Here is a 25,954-nt window from a genome sequence, read left to right on the forward strand (position 1 = left end):
TTATTTATTTTTTTAGAGATTTTATTTATTCATTTGTCAGAAAGAGAGCAAGCGAGAGAGAGTACAAGCAGGGGGAGCGGCAGGCAGAGGGAGAAGCAGACTCCCTGATGAGCAGGGAGCCCTATGTGGGGCTGGATCCCAGGCCCCTGGGATCATGACCCCCAGCTGAAGGCAGACAATCAACTGACAGAGCCATCCAGGTGTCCCTACAGTTCTTAGTTTTAAAGCAAGGAATTAAAATGTCATCATAGGGACGTGTCTCTCTCTGACAAATAAATAAATAAATAAAATCTTTAAAAAAAATAAAAAATAAAATGTCATCATGAATAAAAATTATTGCCAAAATATCTAGGAAAAAACAAATCTCAAAACAATAAAACTCTGCTCAGTGCCACACACAGAAAGAATTTAGTAAGTCATTTGATAAACCAACACTCCTACTGTCAAAGAAGCCAAAGTTGAGAGAACCCTGGGACCCTTAATATCTGCTAGTTCTAGCTATTACCATCCAGATCCTTGCTTCCTGAAGGAGATCCATTGAGACTGAGAGATTAGAAATCAAAGCTCTATTTTATAACCACAAGAGGTTATTTTTTTAAAAGCACAACATATTTATCATTTGTTTTAAAGAAATTTTTATTAATGATTTGTTTTTAATCATTCATTTTTAATAAAAACAGGCAGATAGTTGATGTAAAAGCAGTCTATTATATATGAGAAAAACACAAAAACAAGATTACTCTTGATGTAGTGGGAATCAGATCTTTAAAGAGAACACTCTTTTATCTCTTAGATCTACTGTCTAGTATTGGGTAGTCAGCCTAATTCTTTTTTCTGTGTTAGTTTTCATTTTTGAAGCTCAAAACTATCTAAACATCTCTGGTACCAATGATATGTATGCATAAACTACAAATAAAGAGGGGTTTATCCTGGGGTTAAAATTTCAGATATTCTGAGATTCAAGGAGAGTCAGGTTTTATAATGTCATAGTATTTTAAGAGGTTATGAAAAGGGCAGAAAGTATAGTGTCCACTCTTGGTGGATATAAGAGCGATACAAAGGACAGAATCAAGCAAGAAACTACAGAATACCGTTGCACTGTTTTGGGCTGCTGAAAAGGGAGAAGCCGGTGAAAGCTTCCAAATGTTGAATTTCATAGAAGTAAGCTCTTTGTCCTTCGGAGCACTGCAGCCTGCTTAAACCTCATCTCTAACTGCTAGCTCACATGGTGTACATGTCGACAAGGTCTTCAACCTTCCCTGTGTAAATAACTTCTCTTTGTATTTACTCTCAGGGAGGTGGCTTTGTTCCCATTGAAGCAGAAAGAAAAAAAATAAAATATCTGAAGAAAAGAGGCCTTTTGAGTATGTTTATATAAGCACAGAAGTTTTTAAGGGGCATGGAATGAAATTGGATCTGACTGTTAAAGCTACATTAATATTCTTGAGATAGACAGGTAATTAGTCTTGTTCCTTTGCTGCTGATGTCAAACGAATGTCTTTTTTTATATTAACAGTATTGAAAAATGTGAAATTAAGCTTTGAAGCATTGATTCTAAACTTAGGTTTACATCATTAAGGTGCAGACATCTCTGGCTGGAGCTCAATTATTCATTTCATTTTGGTTTTGTGGCCAATCACTGCTTCAAATTGAATGTTCTGTAAGTGATTTATAGCTGCCAAGGCACGTTCAGGAAGAAATCTGTATAAAAAAAAAGATAAAAAATTCTCAATGAAAAATTTTTGACACGAGAGTTCTTTTTTGTTGTCCTTTAAAATACAGAGAGTTATCTGGTTTGCATTTAATCTTCCCGTGTTCCTCCTTTCTTCCTTCACATCTACCCCTCTCTCGTGTGTGTGTGTGTGTGTGTGTGTGTGTGTGTGTGTGTCTTTTAATACTTACAGTTCAAATACTATGGACATATAAAGAAAACACTGATATAAACCATTCTTCAAACCTTCTCATATTAGTGAAATCTTATAGGAGATTTCATATGATAAAGATCTGAAACTGAAGGTCTGGACTTATTGCTGAAACTGTCAATGAATCCTGATAGGAAGCATTCACAGAAAGACACCACCAGAGCTCCATCACTCCATCTCTCCTTAAATATTTACTGAATATCTACTATACACCTTATAATAAGGTAGACAAAAGTACTCAAAAAACAGCCACGGCCTGAGCAGCTTACTGTTGAGCTGAGAGACTAAGAGGAGAGGAGAGGTTGTCTTGGAACAATGGATGAGAAATATCAGCCTTCTCTAACTAAGGGCTATAACTGTGAGGAGGATTCATGTGGGCTGGAATAGTGAAGGAGAACTTCAAAAGTATTCAAGGACGGGTAAGATTTGAGTAGGCAGATGAAAGGAAGAGCGTATGTGTGAATATAAGAAGGCAGATGTAACACATTCTGCAAAGAAAATCATATTGAAAACCACTTTGGTGTTGTTGACTAATGCAAGATTTACATCCTTGCCTCAGGTCGGGTAGAAGATGGATGAATAAGCAAAGGGGCAGGGAGAAAGACAAGTATAAGAGAACCTGTACGGGCTTTTTAACTATCCTTACAAAGAAACCTCCATGCTAGTAATTGCATCTGCTCACAAAATTGTCTATCTCTGTAAAAGGAATTATATGTGAAGAAGATTAACAGTAAGTGCCTATTGTTGAGTAACAAACCATCATGACAGCTCCACAATAATACCAAATATTTTGAGACTCTTGTTTATTGTACAGAGATACCTATTCTCTAACTCTGACAGTATGTTGAAATGTGTTTTTCACATTTCAGTATGACTGACAGTATGACTCTGACAGTATGACTATGACAGTATGACTATGCTCTGACAGTATGACTCTGACAGTATGACTATGCTTAGTATCTTGTTCATAAGCAAATATGCTATGATTTTTATTTTTTCAATATTAATATGACGTGTTTTGAGCCCTAATTGAGGAGGAATCCCATGAAACTCCTTTCCTACAGTTGCTTAGCAGTAAGACATTCAGTCAACTCTTGAGATGATGTTGCCGTGAGGTCGAGGTTATGCTAACTTAAGTCAGTCTATTGAAGCTAAAATGGAAGACTGAAATTGATGCAGCAATGAGGCTTGTCCCCTGTTCTTGAATTGTTCTATTCCAAGGTAGCACAGTTTATGTGGATTGGTTTCAAAATGACCCAAGGTCTTGTGAAGTTATTATAGTTATCTTCTCATTGATACAATTTTAATCTATCATAAACTGTCCCTCAGAAGAAAGCTGAGATTATGTCCTCTGGGTAAATAATCCTATCTCCTTAGCATTTTTTAAAAGATTTTTTTTATTTTTAAGTAATCTCTACACCCTGCATGGGGCTTGAATTCACAACCTCGAGATCAACAGTTGCATGCTCTACAGACTGAGCCGGCCAGATGCTCTTTTTCCTAGAATTCAATGTAAGTTCTGCTTCCTAAGTCTTTAATATCTGACTTCTGTGCTTTTTTAATGGCAGGGGCTTTACTTGCATTATCTTATTTTTATGGTAAACTTAGAAAGGAGGTATTAGCACCATCTCCATTTTATATACGGAAAATCTGAGGCCACAGAGTTAAATAACTCATCCATGGTCAAAGAACTACTAAGTGGTAAAGTGGTTTTTCATCTTAGGTGGAGCCTTCGTTCTTAATCACTTTATCATATTGTGTTTCTTTAAAAACAATCTTTGCTTCAGTTAGAACAGCCTCCAGCAGAGATGATATGGAAATCATAGAGGTGGCAGAGAATATCATATAAGTACTGAAAAACAAAAAACTATCAACCTAGAGTTCTATATTCAGTGAACATATCTTTCAAAGCTTAGGGCAAAATAAAGAATTTGTTAAACATACACGAGACGAAAGAATTCACAACCAGCAGAACTTCTCTGAGAAAATGTTAAAGGATACTCTTCAGGCAGAGGGAAAATGATACCAGATAGAAGTCTGGATCTACACAAATGAATAAAAAGCACCAGAAATGTTAACCACATGCATAAGCATTTAAGAATTTATCTTGTTATTTAAAGCTCTTTAAAAAGGTATTCGCTGTTTAAGCAAACAAACAAAAACTGTAATGTGAGTTTTTTTTAACATATGTAGAAGTAAAATGTATGACAATCATAGCATAAGTCAGAGGGGAGAGACAGAAGTATATCATTGTAAGGTTCTTAGACTATACATGAAGTGGTATAATATCATTTGAAGGTTGACTATGATAAGTTAAAGACACATACTATGAATCCTAAAGCAATAACTAAAGTAACAAAACAAAGAATTATAGCTAGTAATCCAAAAAAGGAAATAAAATGGGAACATGAAAATATTCAATTAAACCAAAAGGAGGCAGAAAAAGAGGAAAAAGGAACCAAAAATAAATGGGATAAATAGAAAACAAATAGCAAGCTTTAAACTTAGCTTTAAATTTAACTATGTCAACAATCATATTAAATGTAAAGAGCCTAGGGGTGCCTGGGTGGCTCAGATGGTTAAGCATCTGCCTTCGGCTCAGGTCATGATCCCAGGGTCCTGGGATCTAGTCCCGCATTGGACTCCCTGTTCAGTGCAGAGCCTGCTTCTCCCTCTCCCTCTGCCATTCCCTCTGCTTGTGCTCTCTGGCTCTATCTCTCTGTCAAATAAATAAATAAATAAAATCTAAATAAATAAAATAAATAAATAAATAAATAAATAAATGTAAAGAGTCTAAAAACCCCCAATTAAAAGGGGTTTTAAAAAATTGGATTAAAAAAAAAAAGAACAAGCTATATACTACCTACAAAAACACATTTCAAATATAAGGAAACAGGTTCAGAGTAAAAGAACAGAATAGGATATACTAAGATAACATTAATCTAAAGAAGCTGAAGTGGCTATATTAATATCAGTATATTTTACAGCAAAATATGTTTCCAGGGATAAACAAGGTTATTTCCAACATAACAGAGTAGTTAATTCATCTAGAGGACACAATAATCCTAATTGCTATGCACATAATAACAGGGCTTCAAAATATGTGAAGCAAAAATGGAAAGAAAAGTAAAGAAAATAGACAAATTCACAATTATAGCTAGAGATTTTGACACTCCTTTCAATAACTGATAAAACAAATAGTCAGAAAATCAGTAAAAACATAGAAGATTTGAACAACACTATCAACCAATTTGACCTAAGCTGACATTTACAGAACACTCAACAATACAGAATACTCTTCTCATTCTTTTTGGGTGCATATGGAACACTTATCAAGATAAACATATTCCAAGCTTAAACATGTCTCAATAAATTTAAAATATTAAAGTCATATGAAGTAATTAAATTAGAAAACAGAAAAATCTCCAGAAAATCTCCAAAAAGCTAGAAATTAAAAAATGCATTTCTAAGTAACCCAGGTTACAAAAGGGAAATTAGAAAGTATTTTGAACAGAATAGAAATGAAAACATAACATGTTAGAATTTGAGAGACAGAACTGAAAACAGTACACAGGGAAATTTTATAGTATTAAGTGCCTATGCTAGAAAAAAAAAATCAATGGACTCAGTTTCCACATTAACAAACTAGAAAAAGAAGGGAAAATTAAATGAAAAATAGTCAGAATAAAAGAAATAATAAAGATCAGAAAAGAAATTAGTGAAGTAGAACACATGAAAAATAAAAAAAATACATAAAAAATAAAATAAACCAAATGCTAGTTCTTTGGAAAAAATCAATAAACTGATAAACCTCTAGATAGACTGAAGAGAGTAAAAAATCAAAAAATACAAATTGCCACTACCAGGAATGAGATATCCTAAAGATATTACAAGTACAATAAGGGAAGATTATGAATAAATTTATGCCAATAAATTTGACAATTTAGATGAAATGGACACATTCCCTGAAGGACACACATTACCAAGAACAAATAAGTAGCCTGAATAGCCCTATAGGTTTTAAAGAAACTAGATTTTTAGTTAAAACTTGTCTATAAAGAAAACAACAGGCCCAGATGGCTTCACTGGTGAATTCTACCAAATATTTAAAGAAAAAATGCCAATCCCACACAAGCTCTTCTGGAAAAGAGAAGAGGAGGGCATACTTTCCAACTTATTCTATGAAAATCAGACAAAGACATTACAATGCAGGGGTAGCTTATTCTTTAAAATTAATTGTATAGTGGTGCCTGGGTGGCTCAGTCATTAAGCGTCTGCCTTCAGCTCAGGTCATAATCCCAGGGTCCTGGGATCAAGCCCTGCATCGGGCTCCCTGCTCGGCAGGAAGCCTGCTTCTCCCTCACCCACTCCCCCTGCTTGTGTTCCCTCTCTTGCTATAGCTCTCTCTGTCAAATAAATAAATAAAATCTTAAAAAAATAAATAAAATTAATAAAATTAATCAGTATAATACACCATATCAACAAATGGAAGTGAAAATGGAAAAAAAATATGATCTTCTTAACACAGTTAGTAAAAGCATTTGATAAAAACTCTCATCAAAATAGTAATAGAAGGGAACTTCCTCAACATGATAAAAAGCATCTATGAAAAAACATCTACAGCTAACATTATACTTAATTGTGAAATATTTAATACTCTTCTCTTAAGCTTAAGAGGAATACGTGGATGTATGCTTTCACCAATCCCATCTAATATCGCATGGAAAGTTCTAGCCAGTGCAATAAGGTAAGAAAAAAAAAACAAAACCATATAGATTGGAAAAGAAGAAGTAAAAGTGTCTTTATTTGCAGACAATATGATCATCTGAAATAATCTACAAAAAAATCTGTTAGAATCTACAAAAAACTACTAGAAATGAATTTAGCAAGGGTGCTAAATACAAGATCAAAATGCAAAAATCAAACACATACTAGTAACAAACAATGGGAAATAGAAAACATTTTCTGAATGCCATTTGCAACAGCATCAAAACCATGAAATACTTTGGGATACATTTGATAAAAGGTGTGTAAGACTGTATGCTGAAAACTATAAAATGTTGTGTAGAGATATTAAAGAAGAGAAAAAAAAGGAAAGGTATTTTATGTTCTTTGTTTTCTTGGGTTGGAAGACTCAATGTTGTTAATGTCAATTCTCCCCCAGTTGATCAATAGATTCAATGCAATTTCCATCAAAATTCCAGCAGGCTTTTAAATAGACCCTTTATTTTTAATTACATCGTGTTCTCTTTAAACTGTCTTTCCTTCAGTTGGAATGGTCTCTAGCAAAGATTAAACTGAGATGATAGATGTGGTAGAGAAAATGAATCATTCTTTTTTTTATAGACTGAAAAACACAGTAACAGAGAAAAATGTAACTGTTCTCCCCAGGCACGGGGCGGGGGGTGGGGGGAGTTTCCACAGCAACTTTCACAGCTGAAAGACTCTTCATTATAATGATAGCTCTACTGGTGTTTTAGCATTTTAGATGTTTTGTGCTGTACTTACTTGTCTAGTATTATATAGATATTGAAATATGATGGAACAAAAATCATCTTCTTATTGGTAAGTATTCCATCTATCAAGCTTCTTGCAACTGCATCTGTCTCCAAAAGAGGCCATAGTCTGTGATTAAGAAGAAAAAAGTTTGGTTCTTATTGTTGTTGGTGTTTTAATTATCAAAGGCAGGAAAATTACCTTATCCTGTCACCAAATTAGGATTTAAAAGGTTCCAGGATTCACTGAACAAATGTCACCTGCTCCCACCCACCCCACACATTCCATGGGGATGTTTTGTTATCACAATCTTAAACTTTCACATCCAGTGGGCATGTTTTATGGCTCACTCAGTTAAAATATCAAAAGGGTGAAGGGGTGCCTGGCTGGCTCAGTTGGTTAAGCATCTGACTCTTGATTTCTGCTCAGGTCATGATCTCAGGGTCCTGGGATGGAGCCCCAAGACGGGTTCCATGGGGAGCCTATTTGAAGATTCTCTCTCTTCCTCTGCCCTCCTCCTGTTCGTGCTCTCTTTCTCTCTAAATAAATAAATAAATAAATCTTTAAAAAATATATCAGGGCACCTGGGTGGCTCAGTCGTTAAGCGGCTGCCTTCGGCTCAGGTCATGATCCCAGGGTCCTGGGATCGAGCCCCGCATCGGGCTCCCTGCTCAGCGGGAAGCCTGCTTCTCCCTCTCCCACTCCCCCTGCTTGTGTTCCCTCTCTCGCTGTGTCTCTCTCTGTCAAATAAATAAATAAAATCTTTAAATAAAGTTAAAAAAAATAAAAAATATATCAAAAGGGTGGAGAGGAATTGGAGATATGGGTGAAGAGGCTCCAGGCAAGGAAGAGTAGCAGGTGGGATTATTCATGGACAGAAAGGGAAGATCTGACATCTTTCTTCAGGGCTTGTGGGATACAAAGCTATTGCCAAGCATACTTTCTTTCTTCTGGAGTTATCCCATAAAGCTGGATTGTTGTTGTTGTTGTTTTTGAAGATTTTATTCATTTGTCAGAGAGCGAGAGCAAGCATGCACAAGCAGGGGGAGCGGCAGGCTGAGCAGGCAGAGGGAGAAGTAGGCTCCCTGCTGAGCAGGAAGCCCGACTCGGGGCTTGATCCCAGGACCCTGGGATCATGACCTGAACCGAAGGCAGATGCTTAACGACTGAGCCACCCAGGTGTCCCAAAGCTGGATTGTTTTGAAGGCATTTAATTCTTGAGGTCCATCTCTGAATTGCCTATGCTACAATTTAATGAGAGTTCAAGATATGCACAGGGAGTATTGCATTCCGGAGGCGTGACCTTGCATATACTGAAGACTGTGTATGTGAGTTCTTGAGAAGCATTTATAACCACAGGCTCAGTGTAGAATTACCACTAGTGCAAGATGATGAGAAGAAATTAAAACGTAAATGGATTGAAAATGTTACATCAAAACTAAGAAGTCTGGGCACGGGTCGAATGGAAAAAGGTTGCATAGAAGAGTTAAGTTATAACTTCCTTCCCTGACATGTTCTGTGATTTACTACAGATTATTTTGTGATTGAGGTTTCCATGGCATTGAGTAGCAAACCAGCAGAGAGTAATATAAATCAATACCTTTCTAAATTATTGGGTTCTGCCTTTTCCCTCCCTGATTTTTCCTACCTGGTTTCTTCAACCCAGTATCTGAGCCAAGCCTAACATTAGTATATGAATATTTTAGCCTTTGCCAACGGGATTCAGAATCCAGCAGTCTGGGTCAATCTTCAGCTTTGCCTGTCAGCCCCTAGAGTCACCCCCAGGCATCCACATTACCTGGGATCACACTAGACTTACTCTTCTCATCTCTGTGTCTTCCCCACCCAGTGGATCTGGTACGCTTGGCCCATACTAAGCCTGAATGCTTACCAAGAAGGTTTTATTAGGCCCAATTTGCTGTTTAAGAAAACTGAGGCCGGAGTCCCAATCATACCACAGTATTTACTTAAATATTGTGTACTTGTTAAGTGCCTATGGTCTAGCACTATTAAAAACTCCACTGCCAGGGAGTGACCACGGCTCCAGAGACCACACAGCTAATTTAGAGTTCAGAGTCAGTAGCTTCAAATGAGGCTAAGTTTAAAGGAGAATTTGTTAGCTCTTTTGAATGAATATATTTGGACTAATTCCCCTTTAGTAATAAATTGGCTTCAGATGAGCAAGCTTAGTGTATTTTGTTAACCTGCAGCAGAATATATACCAGAATCGAGGCAAATTTGTGAAGGTGTCTGAATTTTAGGGCCCATCTCCTCACCTCTCTGCTTTTTTTCCTCTCCTTTCAGGACCAATTTCTCCTCTCTTATGGTTTCTATTTTTTTTTAATACTTTTTTTTTTAAGATTTTATTTATTTATTTGAGAGAGAGAATGAGAGAGAGAGAGAGAGAGCATGAGAGGGGGGAGGGTCAGAGGGAGAAGCAGACTCCCTGCTGAGCAGGGAGCCCGATGCGGGACTCGATCCCAGGACTCCAGGATCATGACCTGCGCCGAAGGCAGTCGCTTAACCAACTGAGCCACCCCGGCGCCCCTCTCTTATGGTTTCAAATCCTCCCTTACCAGAGACAAAGTTCTCATAGAAATTCATCTTGATTAAAGGGTTAGGGGCTCAACTTATTGCTGCTCCTAAAAGCATCTACATATTTACGGAGGACAAGGAGGTAATGGTGATCAAATGCTGGGATTATATTTAATACATCAATGTTTTCCAAACCTGTCTCCAGACTTACCTGGCAGGTATGCTTGCAAAGCAAAGCAAAGCAAAACAAAACATCTCATTCTTGGAGCTCATCTCAGTCTAATCTCTAAGGAAGACCCATAGAGTGTTTATTTTCTATGGAAGCACAGGTGATGATTCTTAGGACCAGACAAGTTTGAAAAATGTTGGAGTACTTCCTGCTAGCACCGTGGAAGATGGAAAAGGGGCATATATTTGTACCTTTCCATACTCTGAGGAGGATGAACCATGAATGGGCGAGGGGGATGTTATGTAACATTCATTTTTGGGGTGGGGTTTCTAGGAGAGGACACTCTTGACATCCCTGAGCACACCTCTCCAGCCTGTCCCACCCCCTCTCATTCCCTCTTGGCACCTGAGTGTGTTGAACCTTTCACCTGGACAAAAATAAACACCCAATTGCCTAACTTGTTGGCAGTTGGTCACTCTTGCCAGTCATCAATGCGTTTTCCCCCTTTATTCGTCTAATTTCAAAGTGAAAATTTAAAGGCAGTACAACATTAAGACGAAACATTTTTCCTTTTCATTCTTTTTCCTATTTTCTCAGTTGATCCACCTAAAAATTTCTTGTACAGATTTCATATCAATTTCTCATGCCATATTTTCATCCTAACTTGACTTTGACCTCACCTTGTGCTTGGGTTTTTGGTGAACCCAGTATTCACAAAAACTGGGCAGAGACACGAAGTTTTGATTCCAGTTTTCCCCAAGGTTTCAAGTTCTAATGTCAGAGCTCTGTGGAAGCCAACAGCAGCAAATTTGCTGGAACTGTAAGAGAATTACCCACCATCATTGCTAGATTTCTGTAAGAAGGCAATGCTGATTTGGTTTGAGAACAAGTAGAAGCCAATGTCCCAAATCTTCCACTTGGTCATCAATTTTCATTTACATTTTCTTACATGATTTTACAGAATTCTGAACATACCGATTTCTTACTTAGCAATGATAGTAATAGAACGAATCCTAGTAATATATTAACTGCCTTACTGCTTGCTTTTCCACCCTAGTGTAAGGTTTTCCATTCAATCTTCAAACTGTTTTCTAATTAGTTTTAATTGCTATTTTTATTTTAAAAAATATGAAACAGGTAAAACATATGTAGAAAAACTATGTAATAGTATCTACACTGAAACTTCTGCGGGACTCTCCACATTTCTCCTCTTTCTTATTAAGTGAGTTCCTAGTTTCTCTCTTTATCCTGGAGGCCGCTTTGACTTCTTAATTTCATTGTCAAAATCTGGAGTAAAAAGACTTTAGGTGGTATGGGTGTGCCTTTAGCATATCACTTTATCTTCTTTGATTTTCTCATTTTTAAATGCAGGTTATAAAATATAGGGCTGTCTTGAGAATTAAATTGTATAGCATATGCCTTATAACTTCATTACCTATAAGAATCTATATAAATGTTCATTGTATTTTTGACCCAGGTGACAATAAAAACAGTAAAATTAAAGGCCAGCTGCTTTCTTAAGGGAGAAGCAAAAAAGGAAAAGTATTACATTGGGTTTCCACATTTCTAAACATTAAAACAATAGCAAATGTTTAATCTGTGACATTCTTACTTGTGTTTTAAGATGGTAGAGGCCGTTTGAAATAACCATGTGTGTGCAATGACCCCTGACACTGAAATTTAACTATAGTGACTACATTCAGCGTCAGAAGCAGTTTTGTCCATGACTCAGTTTAACCTTGAACATGATGTATAAGTACATAATAAATCTATTAATTACCCACACCCACACCTTTCCACTGATACTCATGTGTTGGCTGTTACAAAAAGAACTGGACCAAATGTTAGCAAGTTAAATTTTCTATGAGGTTGATATGAAGCCGAAGTAAGCAAATGAGATGCCATCGAAGAAGTTTACAAGGAAAAGAGATTTTGCAAATAGTGTATCCTCAGGGCTCCCAACCTTTTCTCTTTGTGTCCTTGGTAGATCATGGAGTGTACTCTCTATATCTTTTAATCAGCTAGAGGCTTTCTCTCAATCTCTCTCTCTCTCAACACACACCATCTTTCATGGCACGAGCACAGTGGAAAATGTTTTGGGGCAGGGCTCACTCTGGTTAGCTGATCTTGGGTATGCAGGTGATGCACACGTTTAAGTTCATTTGGACTTCTGTACGTTTTACTTCTTAGTCTGTGGTTCCCTGTTTCTTTTATCAACATGTACTCATTCCAGGATACAATGGAAACATACTTGGCATTACTTTTCATTGCTCTATAGAGGAGCTTTCAGAAATCTAAAAATATTTTAACAATTACAACCAGTTTCATTGTTTTAGGAGAAGTCATTTTGTAAAAGTTTATTCTAGACTACTATGTAAATTCTGTAAATAACCCTGCTACGAGGATTGGAATCTAAGGTCTAATAAACCCTTGAAAGAATATATAGTTATATCATTGCTGGAAAATAATACTTACCAATATGGAATAAGATAAGGAATCACTCCATGGCCACACACTGAAGCCACTGTGACAATGTGGCCATGATTTCTCTTCATCATGGATGGAAGAAGTGCTTTTGTGATCTTAAAGATCATTGCAGAAAGAAAAAAAAAACGGCACAGGTGTTAGGTTTCTAAATTAGGTAGTTCTCTTTTTAAGAAAAAATAGCATTTGAGACTTTTAAGATGAAATGAAACGTGTCAATATTCCATGATTACTTCCATATAAATGACAGAAATGAAAAAGACTGAAATGTATTTGTTTAAGGTGGCATTGAGGGCTGTGTACTAAGTATCACATGCTAAGAACTCATCTTAATATTTCCCCTTCCTTCCTGGGGCGCCTGGGTGGCTTGGTCAGTTCAGTGTCCGACTCTTGATTTTGGCTCAGGTCATGATCTCAGGGTCATGAGATTGAGCCCCATGTTGGGTTCCGCGCTTGGTGCAGAGTCTGCTTGCGATTCTTTCTCTCCCTCCCCCCCTGCTCATGTGCTCTTGTGCTCCCTCTCTCCCTCTCTCTAAATAAGTTACTTAATTTAAAAATCTTTTTTTTAAGGTTTTATTTATTTATTTGAGAGAGAGAGCATGAGCAGGGTGAGGGACAGAGGGAGAAGCAGACTCCCTGCTGAGCAGGGAGCCTGATGCGGGGCTCAATCCCGGGACCTTAGGATCATGACCTGAGCCAAAGGCAGACACTTAACCAACTGAGCCACACAGGTGCCCCAATAATTAAATCTTAAAAAAAAAAATTCCCCCATCTTCCCTTCAGAAGGAATCAAATATCTCCTTTATGGATATATCATCGCAATAATATCAAGGGAAAAATTCAGTGTTTTCAGAACCGAAAAGATCCCCTATGGTAATCTGGTATCATGTAATTTTTTTTGGTTTGGGGCTTTATCATTCTAATGAGAAGGATTGAAATCTTGTGTAACTATATCAAGTTAAGTAGAAAAAGCTGGGTTTTGTCCTATCCACAATCATTATCCATCATGATTAGATTTAGTATCTCCCTATTTATAACATTGTGTATTATATATTGATGTTACAGGAAACAAAAAGTCATTCTTTATCTCCAAAAAGCTTTTACTGTTTTGAGAGAAATATCAATATTTTATGAGAATTTTATGAACACACCCTATGGACCCTATACAAATCCACAGAGCCAGAACTGCCAAACTAAGCCACTCCTAAATTTCTGACCCACAGAAACTCTGAAAGGAAAACAAACACTTATTGTTGCTTTCAGCCACTAAATTTTGATATAATTTGTTATGCAGCTATAGATAACCAACACATGAGGTCTCTATGTAGTTTGGTGGGCATAATAATCAATCCTCATTAGCATGTGTGAGTGGTTGGGGCAGGTGCGGGGGGACACATATCTTTTTCTTCTCTTCCAGAGTCCAGATTTGCTCTAGGTTCTATACCTAATATTGAGGCACTGGAAGATTAATCCATATAAATGCTTTCTACAGAGTCATATTTCAGTTTTCTGATAACCAATTATAAGAGGTCTGTAGAGCCATATATCTAAGTTCAGGCATGGACCTAGAGCTTATCTGAGTCCCACGCAGAAAAGTTCCTAACCCCGATATACATTCAAGTAGTGATTTATGTTGTCCTTTCAGTTCTAAAATTCCATGGTATGAGGTCACAAGTGAATGTATATTGTATATATTTCCTCTAAAGCCCTGAAAAGATGTACACTGATACCCTTAGCATAGCTCCACAAATATATTGAGCACTTGGTCCATCCAGGCCATGTTTTGTGTTAGATTCCTGGATAAGAGAGACCAACGAGCCTACATTCTGGTGAGTTGTGTCCTTTCAAACTCTGTGCCCTTCTGTCAGAGACTCTCCCACTCAAATTAATTTGGTGATTCTTGATGTAAGGCAAATATAAAGGTGTGAACTTAACTACAAACTTCATGTACCTTAAGGGGAGGTGTGAGATATGCACAAACCAGAAATGTTTCTCACACTCACCCAAAAGTGTCCTAGGATGTTGACCTCAAAAGTTTTGGTAATCTCTTCATCCTTGGTACTAAGAAGGTCAGCTGGATATATTGTCCCAGCATTATTCACCAGGATGGTTACATCTCCCACTTCTTTCTTTACCTTTGAAATGGAAAAAAAACACATTCACCGGATGTGTTATAGAAACTCAAAGTTTTGGGGAAAAAAAAAAGAAAGAAAAGAAACTCAAAGTTTTGGGGCTTATGTCACCCAGGGATTAGATTCTTTAATCCACTTGATGAGATCTCTCAGAGTTCAGGCAGGAAAAAAACTTGTCTATAAAGTGAAATTAATATTTGTGTCAATTAATTGATATTATCAGTCCTGATCAAATATGTTCTTAGTGCTGAGTAATCTTGGTTCTACCACCTACTAGCCATGTGACCATGGACTGGCTAAGCCCTCTCAACCTCCGTTTGCTTATCTGGCAAATGAGGTCAATAGGGTTATTGTAGAGATTCAAGGATGCAGTCGTTTATCAGAGTGCTTGGTTCACTGTATTTGATATCTACTCTTTAAAAAACTGTTATAATAACTATTAACAATTCATTTTCTGTAGAAGATTAGATTAGCAGCAACATAAATAAAATCCCCTAGGGAAAAAAAAATTACAGATAAAAAAGGAATTACTGCAAAAGTAATAGGACTAAATTGAAACTAGAAAGTGATCCTTTCTCCTGGGGCTAAATCTCTTCTCTGTCACTCCGTACCACTGCTCAAACTTCTGATCAGAAAGAAATTGACCGATAATATGAAACAGTAAGAATAGGCAGAGTTGAGTGGATTCTATGCAAGGAAAAAATAAATGCCCTTCCTTCTTTATACAACTTCCTCAGTTCTAATCTAAATCAGGCAGCCAAAAAGAACCTTTACATTTTCTATGTCAATGGATACAAAATTATCTGAAGAAATTTGTATTCTGAAGTCTCACCTGCTTTACGGAGCTATAAATGTCTTCTCGGTTACCGCAGTCCACCACGTACGCGTGCGCAGTGGCCCCCAGCGTCCTGCATTCGGCTGCCGTTTCCTCAACACCGCGCTGTAATGGGGAAAGACAAATGCAGAAGGAGGTAGGTCAGTTAGGGGACAAGAGTGGGAGAGAAAGAACTGGAGAAGTTTCTTTAAAGATTAAAATTCATGTCCAAAAGGCCCTCCTTGTTTGTAGGGAAGTTTCACGAGAGACGCTGCTTGCGTAATGGGCCAGGAGATTTTACCTGGCTTTTCTGCCAGCGAGCGCGCCTACCGGTCACGTGTGTTCACCTTGTTTGGCTTCATTCTCAACAGCCCTTCTGAGTCAAAGCGGAAACAAACAAACAAGAAATCCTTCGTGTTTCTCTAGCTTTTTATCTTGGGTGAGAGGGTTCTCCAGGAGGCAGTTTTTCTAAAGCAGGCTGCTCTCACAGCTAGAACATGCTTGAAAGATGTTGCTCTTTGTGGGGTCATGGAAATGTTTGAGGACAAAGAAGAGAAAACTCAGTTTTTCATTTAACATATATTTGTTGAGCACCAACCATATAATAGGTAGTAAAGCAACTCTAAACGAGTGGTAATTTTAAACTCTATGCCTCTGCCTGTCGTAGGTTTCTCGATGATTCTAATTTAACCCTCTAGGAGGGAAGGAGAAAGAGGGATCCTTATTTGAGGAAGACTTTCATAGGGAGACAAACTACTCTTGGGGATATAATCTTGTGTGCAAGTGTTCTGGAGTGAAAATGGGGCAGGGCCACTGGATAGAGTCTTATCTATGTAACTACTTCGCAAGTATAATAATAACTTTGTAGTAACTTTGTAACAACTCCAGGACATGGCGATGGAGAAACTTTTCAGCCTAAATTCAAAGACCTTTTTTCCTAAGGTAAAATTGTCCTGATGTTTCTTGACCTGCATTTCTGGAAAATGAGAATTCTTTTCAAGTTTTGACCTCTGTTGATTTTTTTTTGACCTCTGTGGATTTATCTCAATAAAATTCCACTTTTTCCTCTCACAATTTATACACTCTTCTCTGTGATAAAGAGGCAAGGACAGCTGCAAGCCCTTTTCTCACACTGGGATGTTAGTTGTGTGGCCGTTGCTTGGGACAATCCCTGAATGAGTGGCAGGGGGGTTCCCTTAGCCAGCGCACCACCTCCCTTGTGTCCTCCATATCCCACTACCTCAGGCTAAGCCCGGGAGCAGAAGCCTGAAATCCCAAAGAATAGACACGAACAGAAATTAGGAAATGTAGTCACAGAGTCAGTGTCCCCTCATAGCCTTTTGGGGCTTGCAGAGGAGTGTGGAGGGAGGACAGGAGCTCTTTCACCAATTTAGGCTTCACCTGATAGCTTGCTCATTGTCAGATTACAAGACCCACCATGCATTCTTTTGTCTCTCGATTCATGGTCAGTAGAGAGCATTAGTAACCAGAGCTTTCGTCAGAGGCTTTGAAGAATCAAAAATGTGTCAGTCTTATAACCGAGCTACAGAACTGCAAAATGTAATGCCTTGTCTTTTTGTAAGCAAAATAGTTGCTTTAGCTTCAACTCCGGCTTGCATTGTTTACTCCACTTTTCAGTTTTCCTAAAGCAACAGTTTAGATTGAGTGAGGGCAAACCGCTAGAATGATTCATTAGGTAAGGCAAAAGAAGCCAGCCTTAACAAAAAGGGGGTTGGCACCTTCCACAGGTAAAGGAGATCTGAGCTACATTTGCAGCCTTAGAGTGAATCATTTAATACCTTTAATGTTTAACCATAAAATCCAAGGATTCAGAGAAATCCTGTGAGGTTAGGTGACTCATCCTTCAGGCAGAATCTTAAATAAGTCATTTTTATTCCTTGTCACTGGAACTTTAAAAAATGTAATAAGTATAATCCTCTCCCCAAAACACACATCTGGAAAGATCCAAAGGTTAGATTTTATCAAGTCTTTTTCATGGATCTATACTTATTTCTATCTTTTTGATGAATGCTTGAGAACAGCAGACAACAGTTGTCTCAATTTGTAAATTCTTGTCCTCTTCTAAAAAGTGCTTTGGAATCTCTTCAAGGACCAAGCCGATGCTAAATCACTTTCATGTATATCAACTCATCTATTAAATGCCTGTGTCTGTTACACGGAAATGTATCAACTTTTCCTTGTATAGTATTCTTTACTGTCTGGAAAGAACCAGAGAAGAACTACTTTTCTAAGTTCAAGTGACATTTCTTTTTGAAGATTTTACTTTTAAGTAATCTCTACACTCAATGCCGGGCTCGGATTTATAACCCCAAGATCAAGAGTCACATGGTCCACCAACTGAGCCAGCCAGGCACCCCCAAATGACGTTTTTGAAGGCTTTAAGAAATAGGGGCCAACTGGACGTGATAGCAAAGAACATCAGAGAGTAGTAATATAATGGCAATTAAGATCTCACTGTGATTTGTGGAAAACCTGATTCCTAAAACTTTACAGTTTTTCCAATCTTAAAATCCTGTAACATTTTTCTGTGTATATTTTCATGGCCTTACCAGAATTCATAAGTTTAGGGGAAATGATACAAAATTTCAGTTAATTCAGTTTTGAGTAGCTAATATAGTGTTTACAAATAACAGTACAAGAAAAATATGAATGCTCAAGAGAAAGCCTGACCCACTGCTTGTGGGTTTTATTTAACACGACTAATGTTTACTATGGCCAGGCATTGTTCTAAGCACTTAAAATATTCACTTGTTTAATCCTCTTGCCCAGGAGTCCACAAACTATTCTGTAAATTGCCAGAGAGTAAATATTTTAGGATTGTGTGGATGTGAGGGGAGGCACTAAGAAGTTCTGTCTTATGTTCTTCTTTGTTTTTTTATTTGGTTTTGCTTTGACATGCTTTTAACAATATAAAAAACATTCCTCGCTCAACACCCTGCCCAAGGACCAGGTTTGGCCCCGTAGCTGTAGTTTGCTGACCCCTGTTCTTGCCCATTCTGTGAGGTATTATTTCCATTTCAAAGATAAGGAAACAGTGGGCGCCTGGGTGGCTCAGTCGGTTAAGCATCTGCCTTTGGCTCAGGTCACGGTCCCAGGGTCCTGGGATCGAGTCCCACAATGAGCTCCTTGCTCAGCGTGGAGCCTGCTTCTCCCTCTCCCCACCCTTTCCCCCCACTTAGTGCTCTCTCTTGCTATCTCTCTCTCTCTAATAAATAAATAAAATATTTTTTCAAAAAGATAAGGAAACGGGAAGCTTGGAAGTAGCCTGGCTCCAAGTCTGTGTTCTCAACCTGCATATGATGGCATAAAAAAAAAAATCACTGCTTAGTTCTCAGTTATGTTCCCTTTGTCAAACCATCCCAATGCATATGTAAAATATGGCACTGGAGAGTTTATTAAACATTGAAAAAGAAAAATACAAAGGTAAGCAGCTGCTAAGTCAAATAATTTTTGCAACATATGTCTTACTTGTGACTTTAAAAGATGGGCAAGTGAATGCATTACCTTATTAATATCCCACAGAACCAGTCGGCTCTTCTGTTTTGCAAATTCATAGGCAGTCCACCTGCCTATTCCATGCCCGGCTCCTGTAATGAGAACAACCTCCCCAGCCACAGATTTTCTCCTTCGGGGAAAGAAAACCTTCACCAGTGCCTCCAAGTAGGAGTAGATGATGGTGAGCAGAAGCAGGAGGAGACCCAAGATGATATTCATGGCTCTGCTCTGTATTCTTCTCTGGCTCAGTCCTTGTCTAATGCCAGCCACCCTCTGCACAGAGATCCCGGAAAGAGCTGCGCTCCAAGTGTGGATGGGACTGGCAGAAGCCAGATTTGCCGCAGGCTTTGTCCACGTGTTCTAGTAGGTTGGAAACACCTGAGTTTGGAAGTGATGCAATTGCGACCCAAAGCTTGGCACAGGGACAATGGAATCCTGGAGAAAGTGCTCTGTGGACTTCCTTACCGAGAAGCAGTTCTGTGCTGTGTTGCACAGTGAAGTTTCACCTCTAGAAATAATTCTAGAGAGAGTGCATCAGCTTTTGGTAGTCTCTTGGTATCTCCCTGTAAACCATTGTGTGTGTGTGTGTGTGTGTGTGTGTGTGTGTGTGTTTAATTGAAGGAAAAGGAGAAAGAGATATTATCTTCAGGAGACTTAAAGTATGGACCAACCAACCTTAGTGTGATTCATTTATTCATGAAAGCTCAGCATCAATATTTCAGTGAACTAATTATTTTACAGGAGATGCCCATTTCCCTGAAAACCTCTTAAGTTTGGAGGAGATTGGAGGTTATATAAAGCAATCAATTCCCTCTGTGATACTATGGGAATGAGCATTAGATCAGGAGCCAAGTCTCCACTTAAAAGTGGTGCGATTTCCACTTGATCTTAGCCAAAGGGCTAATAAAAGTGGTGCGACTTCCAACACCTCCAAAGTAGAAACAACTCAAGTGTCCATGAACAGATGAATGGATACACAAAATGTAATATATACATACAAGGCCATATTATTCCTTTTTTTAAATGAATGCAATTCTGATACATGCTACAACATGCATGAACCGTACAAACATTATGCTAGGTGAAATTAGGGCCACAAAAGGACAAATATTGCATGACTCCACTTAAATGACCTAAATTAGTCAAATACACAGGGACAGAGAGTGGAACCTTGGTTATCAGGAAATACCACTCTTTCTTTGGAGACCATGAAATGATAAAGTTATAGGATTTATGTACATTACTATAACCCACTGTTTGTTTAATCTAGCTATAGTAATCTGCCAAGTACAAGTTGAGGAATATAATCTCTTCAGATAAATACTTTTCCCCTCCTTTCTGGAGAGCTCATTAGTACATCATCAAATGTTCTGTGTACTGCCAAACTGATAAAGCAGTGTTAGGTAGTCTTAAATATCTTGTAAACTTCTTGAGGCTCCTAAACCTAGGTTTGTTTGTTTTTTTAAGATTTTATTTATTTATTTGAGAGAGAGAGAGTGCACAAGCAGGGGGGAGGGGCAGAGGGACAGAGAAAAGCAAGCTCCCCACTGAGCAGGGAGCCCGATGTGGGGCTCAATCCCAGGACCCTGGGATCATGACCTGAGCGGAAGGCAGATGCTTAACTTACTGAGCCACCCAAGTGCCCCGAAACCTAGTTTTTATCCAAACAATCCCCAAGTTCACATCTTATAGAGGTCTCAGCATATTTTTGGTTTATGAAACCCCTTGCTTCATCTCTTCATATCAATCCAACTTCTTTCCTTATAGTAGCAAAGAGAGGGTCTTGATCTCTATAGTGTACTTCTCAATATTTCTTTCCTCGTTCCTCTAGTTATTCTTTCCCTATTAATTCTAACTTCTTCCTGCCTACAGAACCTCTCTTTTGCTTTCAACTCCTTTCTGTTCTCTACCATTGTAAAAATATTCTGTGAAATCTTTTTCCACCCCATGCCTGTTTGCTATCCCATCTTTCATATCTTACTGTCAAAGTATTATACAGTGATTACCTCTGTTTTCTGGCTACCCATTTCCTTGGGGGGATAGAAATCTCTTGCCCTTTTACTCTTCACCTGGTGCAAAGTGCAATGATGATCCTAAATATAAGGAGCTATGTGAGCATCACCAGATCTGAAGATGGGGGGGGGGAGAAGGTGAGCCATAAATGGGACCTAAAGGGCGAGCAGGGGTTGGCCACAAGGTGAAGAATGTTCTAGATATAGGAAACCGTGTGTAGAGGCACCGGGAGGTGAGAGATCATGACTTCAAGGACTAGGAAGGTCCATCTTGGATTCCAGAGTATGGAGCAGAGAGAAGGTAGAGAACTTATCAGAAGCTCAGTCACTCAGAGTCTCAGCATCAAGGAGGGCTTGTGAAAGGTTTTGAGCAGGGGATTGCTATCATCAGATTTAGAAATGCTGTAGGATGGAGAATGCATTGGAAGAAGGGCAAGAATAGATGGAGGGAGACCAGTTGGATGGCTGCTCAGTAACCCAGGCCAGAAATGGTGGTGCCCTGAATGAACATGTTGGCAAAGAGATATTTGGGAGAGGGAATAATAGAATAAATGGGCATTCATTTAACAAATACATATCAAACCCTTTGTATGTCTTAGGGACTATTCCAGGCATTGGGGATACAGCATTGAACAAAATATATAAAAACAAATCACTTCCCTTAAGAAGCTTTGCTCTAGGGGCAATGTAGACAATAAGGAAGATAAATAAGCAAAATATATAGGATGCTTTACAATAGTAAGGATTAGGAGAAAAATAGAGGACAGAGGGAGAAGTGGAATCTTATAGGGCATGGCTGTGTAGGAAGGTTTGCAATTTTAGATATGGAGTGAGAAGTTCTGAAAAGACCTAAGGAAAAAGACTTAAAGGGAAGATAGAGGTAGCCATGTGGCTGTCTGTAGAAGAGCATTCTGGAGTGGAAACAGTAAGGTACAAAAGTCTTCAGATAGGAACATGTCTGGTGGGTTGAGGATCATCAAGGGGACTGGTATGGCTGGAGTGAATTGAAAAGATTGTGAAGGTAGTGTGAGAGTTTTACAGGTCAACGTGGCTAAGCTATAGTTTTCAACTTTTCAAACACTAATCTAGGTATTGCTGTGAAGGTATTTTGTAGTTAACATCTATAATGAATAGTCTTTAAATAAGACAAAATTAGGGGTACCTGGATGGCTCAGTCATTAAGCATCTGCCTTTGGCTCAGGTCATGATCCCAGGGTTCTGGGATGGAGCCCCACATCGGGCTCCCTGCTCTGCAGGAAGCCTGCTTCTCCTTCTCCCACTCCCCCTGCTTGTGTTCCCTCTCTCGCTGTGTCTCTCTCTGTCAAATAAATAAATAAAATCTTAAAAAAAAATAAGACAAAATTATTCTTAATGCTATGGATGGGCCTTATCCAATCAGTTAGAAGGCCTTGAAAACAAAACTGAGCTTTCTCTGTGCTATAGACTGAATGTTTGTGTCCCCCCTCCACAAAGTTCCTATGTTGAAACCTAATCCTCAAAGTAATGGTATGCGGAGGTGGGGCCTCTGGAAGATGATGAGTTCATGAGGATGGAGCCCTCATGAATGGGATTAGTATTCTTGTAAAAGAGATACCAGAGAGCTCCCTTGCCCCTTCTGCCATGTGAAGACACAGCAAGAAGACAGGCTGGTTGGCCGTGAACCAGAAGGCAGGCTTTCACCAGACACTAAATCCTGGTGGCTTGATTTTGGAGTTCCCAGTCTCTAGAACTGGGAGGAAAAATTTCGGTTGCTTATAATCCACTGGCCTTTGGTATTGTGCTGTAACAGCCTGAACTAAGACACCCTGAGTCAGCAGAAATTCTGCCTCAAGACTGTAGCATCAACCTTTGCCCAAGAGTTTCCAGCCTGCCAGCCTCCCCTACAGATTTCAGAGTTGCTACCCTCCCACAATAATGTGAGCCAATTCCTCAATTCCTTGAAATATATCTCTCCTTGTATGTATGTATGTATGTATATAAAATCTCCTACTGGTTCTATTTCTCTGGAGAACTCTGACTAATATAGGTAATAAGGTAGTGGGTAAGAAGACTGGATTACATATGGCCTTCTAGGTCATGGTAAGGACTTCAGTTTTAAGTTTTAGGTGAGAAGCTAATGGGGGATTTTGAGCTAAAGCATGACGTGATCTCATATTTTAAAGACTCCTTCTGGGGGTTGCCTAGGTGGCTCAGTCAGTTAAGTGTCTGACTCCTGATCTCAGCTCAGGTCTTGATCTCAAGGTCCTGAGTTCAAGCCCCACATTGGGCTCCATGCTGGGCATAGAACCTACTTTAAAAAAAAAAATTAAAAAAAAAAAAAAGACTCATTCTGGCTGCTGTGCTGAGGGGAAAAAGAGATGATGGTGGCAGGGTGGCATCAGGGTGGTGGTAGGGGGGTGATAAGAGGTGATAGAATTCTGGATATATTCTGAAGGTAGAGCAAACAGAATTGCTTTTGTAATGAATGTGGGAGGAATCAAGGGTGATACTAAGTTTTTTGGCCTGAGCAACTGGAATAATGGGGTTTGGAACAGGTTTGGGACAACATCACAAGCTCATTTTCAGAAATCTTAGGGTGAGATGCCTGCCGGTCATACTGGCAGAGACATCAAGAAGGCGGTTGCATATGTGTGTGGCATTCAGAGGAGAGATTCAGGCTGGAAATATAAATGTGGGAATGGTGACCAATATTGAAATGTGCCAGAGGCTAGAGGATTTTGGTGACGTGAGGGATAAGGGTGAGCAGAAGGAAGGAGGCAGGTGTAATTCTAAGTTTTTAGCTTGGACACTTGGTAGACACGCCATTCTCTGTTAGGGAACACAGATGGTGTAGAGAAGACGCTAGATTTTGCATGTATTGATTATAAGACATTTATGGAACTGGAACTGGAGATAATAGAGGAGATTACACAGTCTAATTCAGTCCTTTTACAGATGAGGAAACGGAGGTTCCAGCACAGCTAGCTTGAATTAGATTGCCCAGTGCTCTTTTTGCCATACTTGGCCACTTGTAATTATAGGGAAGACTATGAAAGTAAAAGGCACATCTCTCTCATCCCAAGATTGTCCAGTCATCCCTACACCAATTAAAAAAAAAAAAGAGGAAATTAAAGAGAAAAAGAAAAAAAAAACTTGAGTGGTCAGATTGGCTCTAAGGTCAAGTGGGAATTCCTATGTATTTTGGAGAAGGATGTGATGTCCAGTGTAGATCAAGACTATCCCAGTGTTTTCAGGCTCAGCATTTTAATTTCAGGAAACTTTAGACTGTCGTGATATTGGGTCAGTCCAGGCTAGACTTTTTTCAGGTAGAATACTTGGGCATCTGCATGTAGCATTTTGTTCCACCTTAAAATAATTCGTAGATGAAAGAGCTCCAATCAGAGATTATCATTGGCTAATTATGGAATATTGTTTGAATACCAAGGAAAGCTTGCGTAAAAGGAAGCAGAGGGTGTTTAGGGTGATGGTTTGACTTTCCAAGAATTCCACTGAGGCTGTAGGATAGTGAGGTCAGCAAACATGCGTTCAAATCCTCATCTTGACCTCTGAGTAGCTGTGTGATTTTAGGTTAAATATGTTGAATCTCTTTGGGCTACCCCATCTATACAATGGGAAGAATGATGTCTCCCACACAGAATTCTTCAAGGGAGTAAATCTATCACCCAGCCTGGGAGAGGAAACTCCTAATAATTGCTCCCCTTCCCCACAGCAAAATCCTTACTAGCTATTTACGCACTAGCCAAGTTGGTGTTGACGACATAAGGGTCAATTTTAACCCTTTTCCTTGACCTGATTCCTCACTCTTTCTAATCCTCATTTCCATTATAAAGAATAGATTTCTGGCAAGTGAGAACGGTGGCATGGGAAAAGGGGTGGGGAAGAGTGTTTCTGAAGGCAAGCATGGGAACATTCTCAAAGGGAATAGGAAAGGTCAGTGAGTCCTAGTCATCCCATGGCAGGGCCCACAGGATGATAGCAAGGGCTCAGAAAGACTTTGGTGTGTCCAGGGAGAGCTGGTTCCTTGCCAATGGTCAGAATTTCCCTACCCCACAAAAGAGAGGGCCGTCTGTTATCAAGGTCTTAGTTTAGGACCACAGAATACCATGACAGGTGACAATTAGAGAAATCTTTCCCGTTTACCCCAAGACAACATAAGCCTCTTTGATTTTTGTGTGACTCTCAGAAGCAGCCCTATTATTGATGGCTGAGATGAATTTTCCCACTGAATTGTACAGAAGTGGGTTCAGAGTTAGAATTCATTCACTCAAATAACAGTTAAAAGTTTTCAGACCTTTAAATATCTGAAATTAAAAAAAAAAAAGTTTTCAGACCTTCAAGTCAACAGCAGTAATTGCCTGATGTTAGTGAATCAGAGCAAACTTTTTTTTTTTTTTAAAGGGCAGAGAATAAAAGCCCAGAACCTCTACAGTATTCATTAACCTCTCAGCAGACCTGGGGCTGCAGCCTCTAAGGTTCTTCTGGGTTCCTGCTCCCTATGGGAATTTCACCAATGCCTTCAACATCGCCTGCTACACAGAATTGCTGGAGGTAAATAAATAAATATTAAATAAATAGGTTTCTGTGGAGAAACAGATTTAAGATCTTTTACCCTGAAGTTTATGTACCTAATGTGACTCATTTGCTCCATTTCATAAGCGTCAGTATTCTGATTTATATGTTTTCTGAGTATGAACCTTCTGATACAAGCAGGGAGCCTGCTTCTCCCTCTGCCTGCCACTCCCCCTGCTTATGCATGCTGGCTCACTCTCTCTCTCTCTCTCAAAATAAATAAATAAAATCTTAAAAAAAAGAAATCCAACAAACCTGCTTATTTTTTCAATTTATAGGTCGGATCTTATATTCTCTATCTCACT

The 25,954-nt window shown here is 38.8% G+C and overlaps 1 protein-coding gene across 2 annotated transcripts; it reads right to left on the reverse strand.

The window, feature by feature from the left end:
• Positions 1-825: 825 nt before the first annotated feature.
• On the reverse strand, positions 826-25,949 carry HSD17B13 (hydroxysteroid 17-beta dehydrogenase 13). 2 transcript variants are annotated; one of them, XM_078068936.1, is made up of 8 exons: positions 19,078-25,949; positions 15,571-15,678; positions 14,610-14,741; positions 12,598-12,704; positions 10,803-10,940; positions 7,431-7,547; positions 3,867-3,965; positions 826-1,701 (listed from the first exon to the last, which is right to left on the reverse strand). In XM_078068936.1, the coding sequence occupies exons 1-8, from the start codon at positions 19,285-19,287 to the stop codon at positions 1,611-1,613; spliced, it is 1,002 nt and encodes a 333-aa protein (XP_077925062.1). In that variant the 5' UTR covers positions 19,288-25,949; the 3' UTR covers positions 826-1,610. The 2 variants fall into 2 exon arrangements, with proteins under 2 accessions (XP_077925062.1, XP_035952632.1); XM_036096739.2 differs by lacking the exon at positions 3,867-3,965.
• Positions 25,950-25,954: the final 5 nt, after the last annotated feature.

Source organism: Halichoerus grypus, chromosome 3, assembly GCF_964656455.1.
Source record: "Halichoerus grypus chromosome 3, mHalGry1.hap1.1, whole genome shotgun sequence".
NCBI classification, from domain to species: Eukaryota; Metazoa; Chordata; class Mammalia; order Carnivora; family Phocidae; genus Halichoerus; species Halichoerus grypus.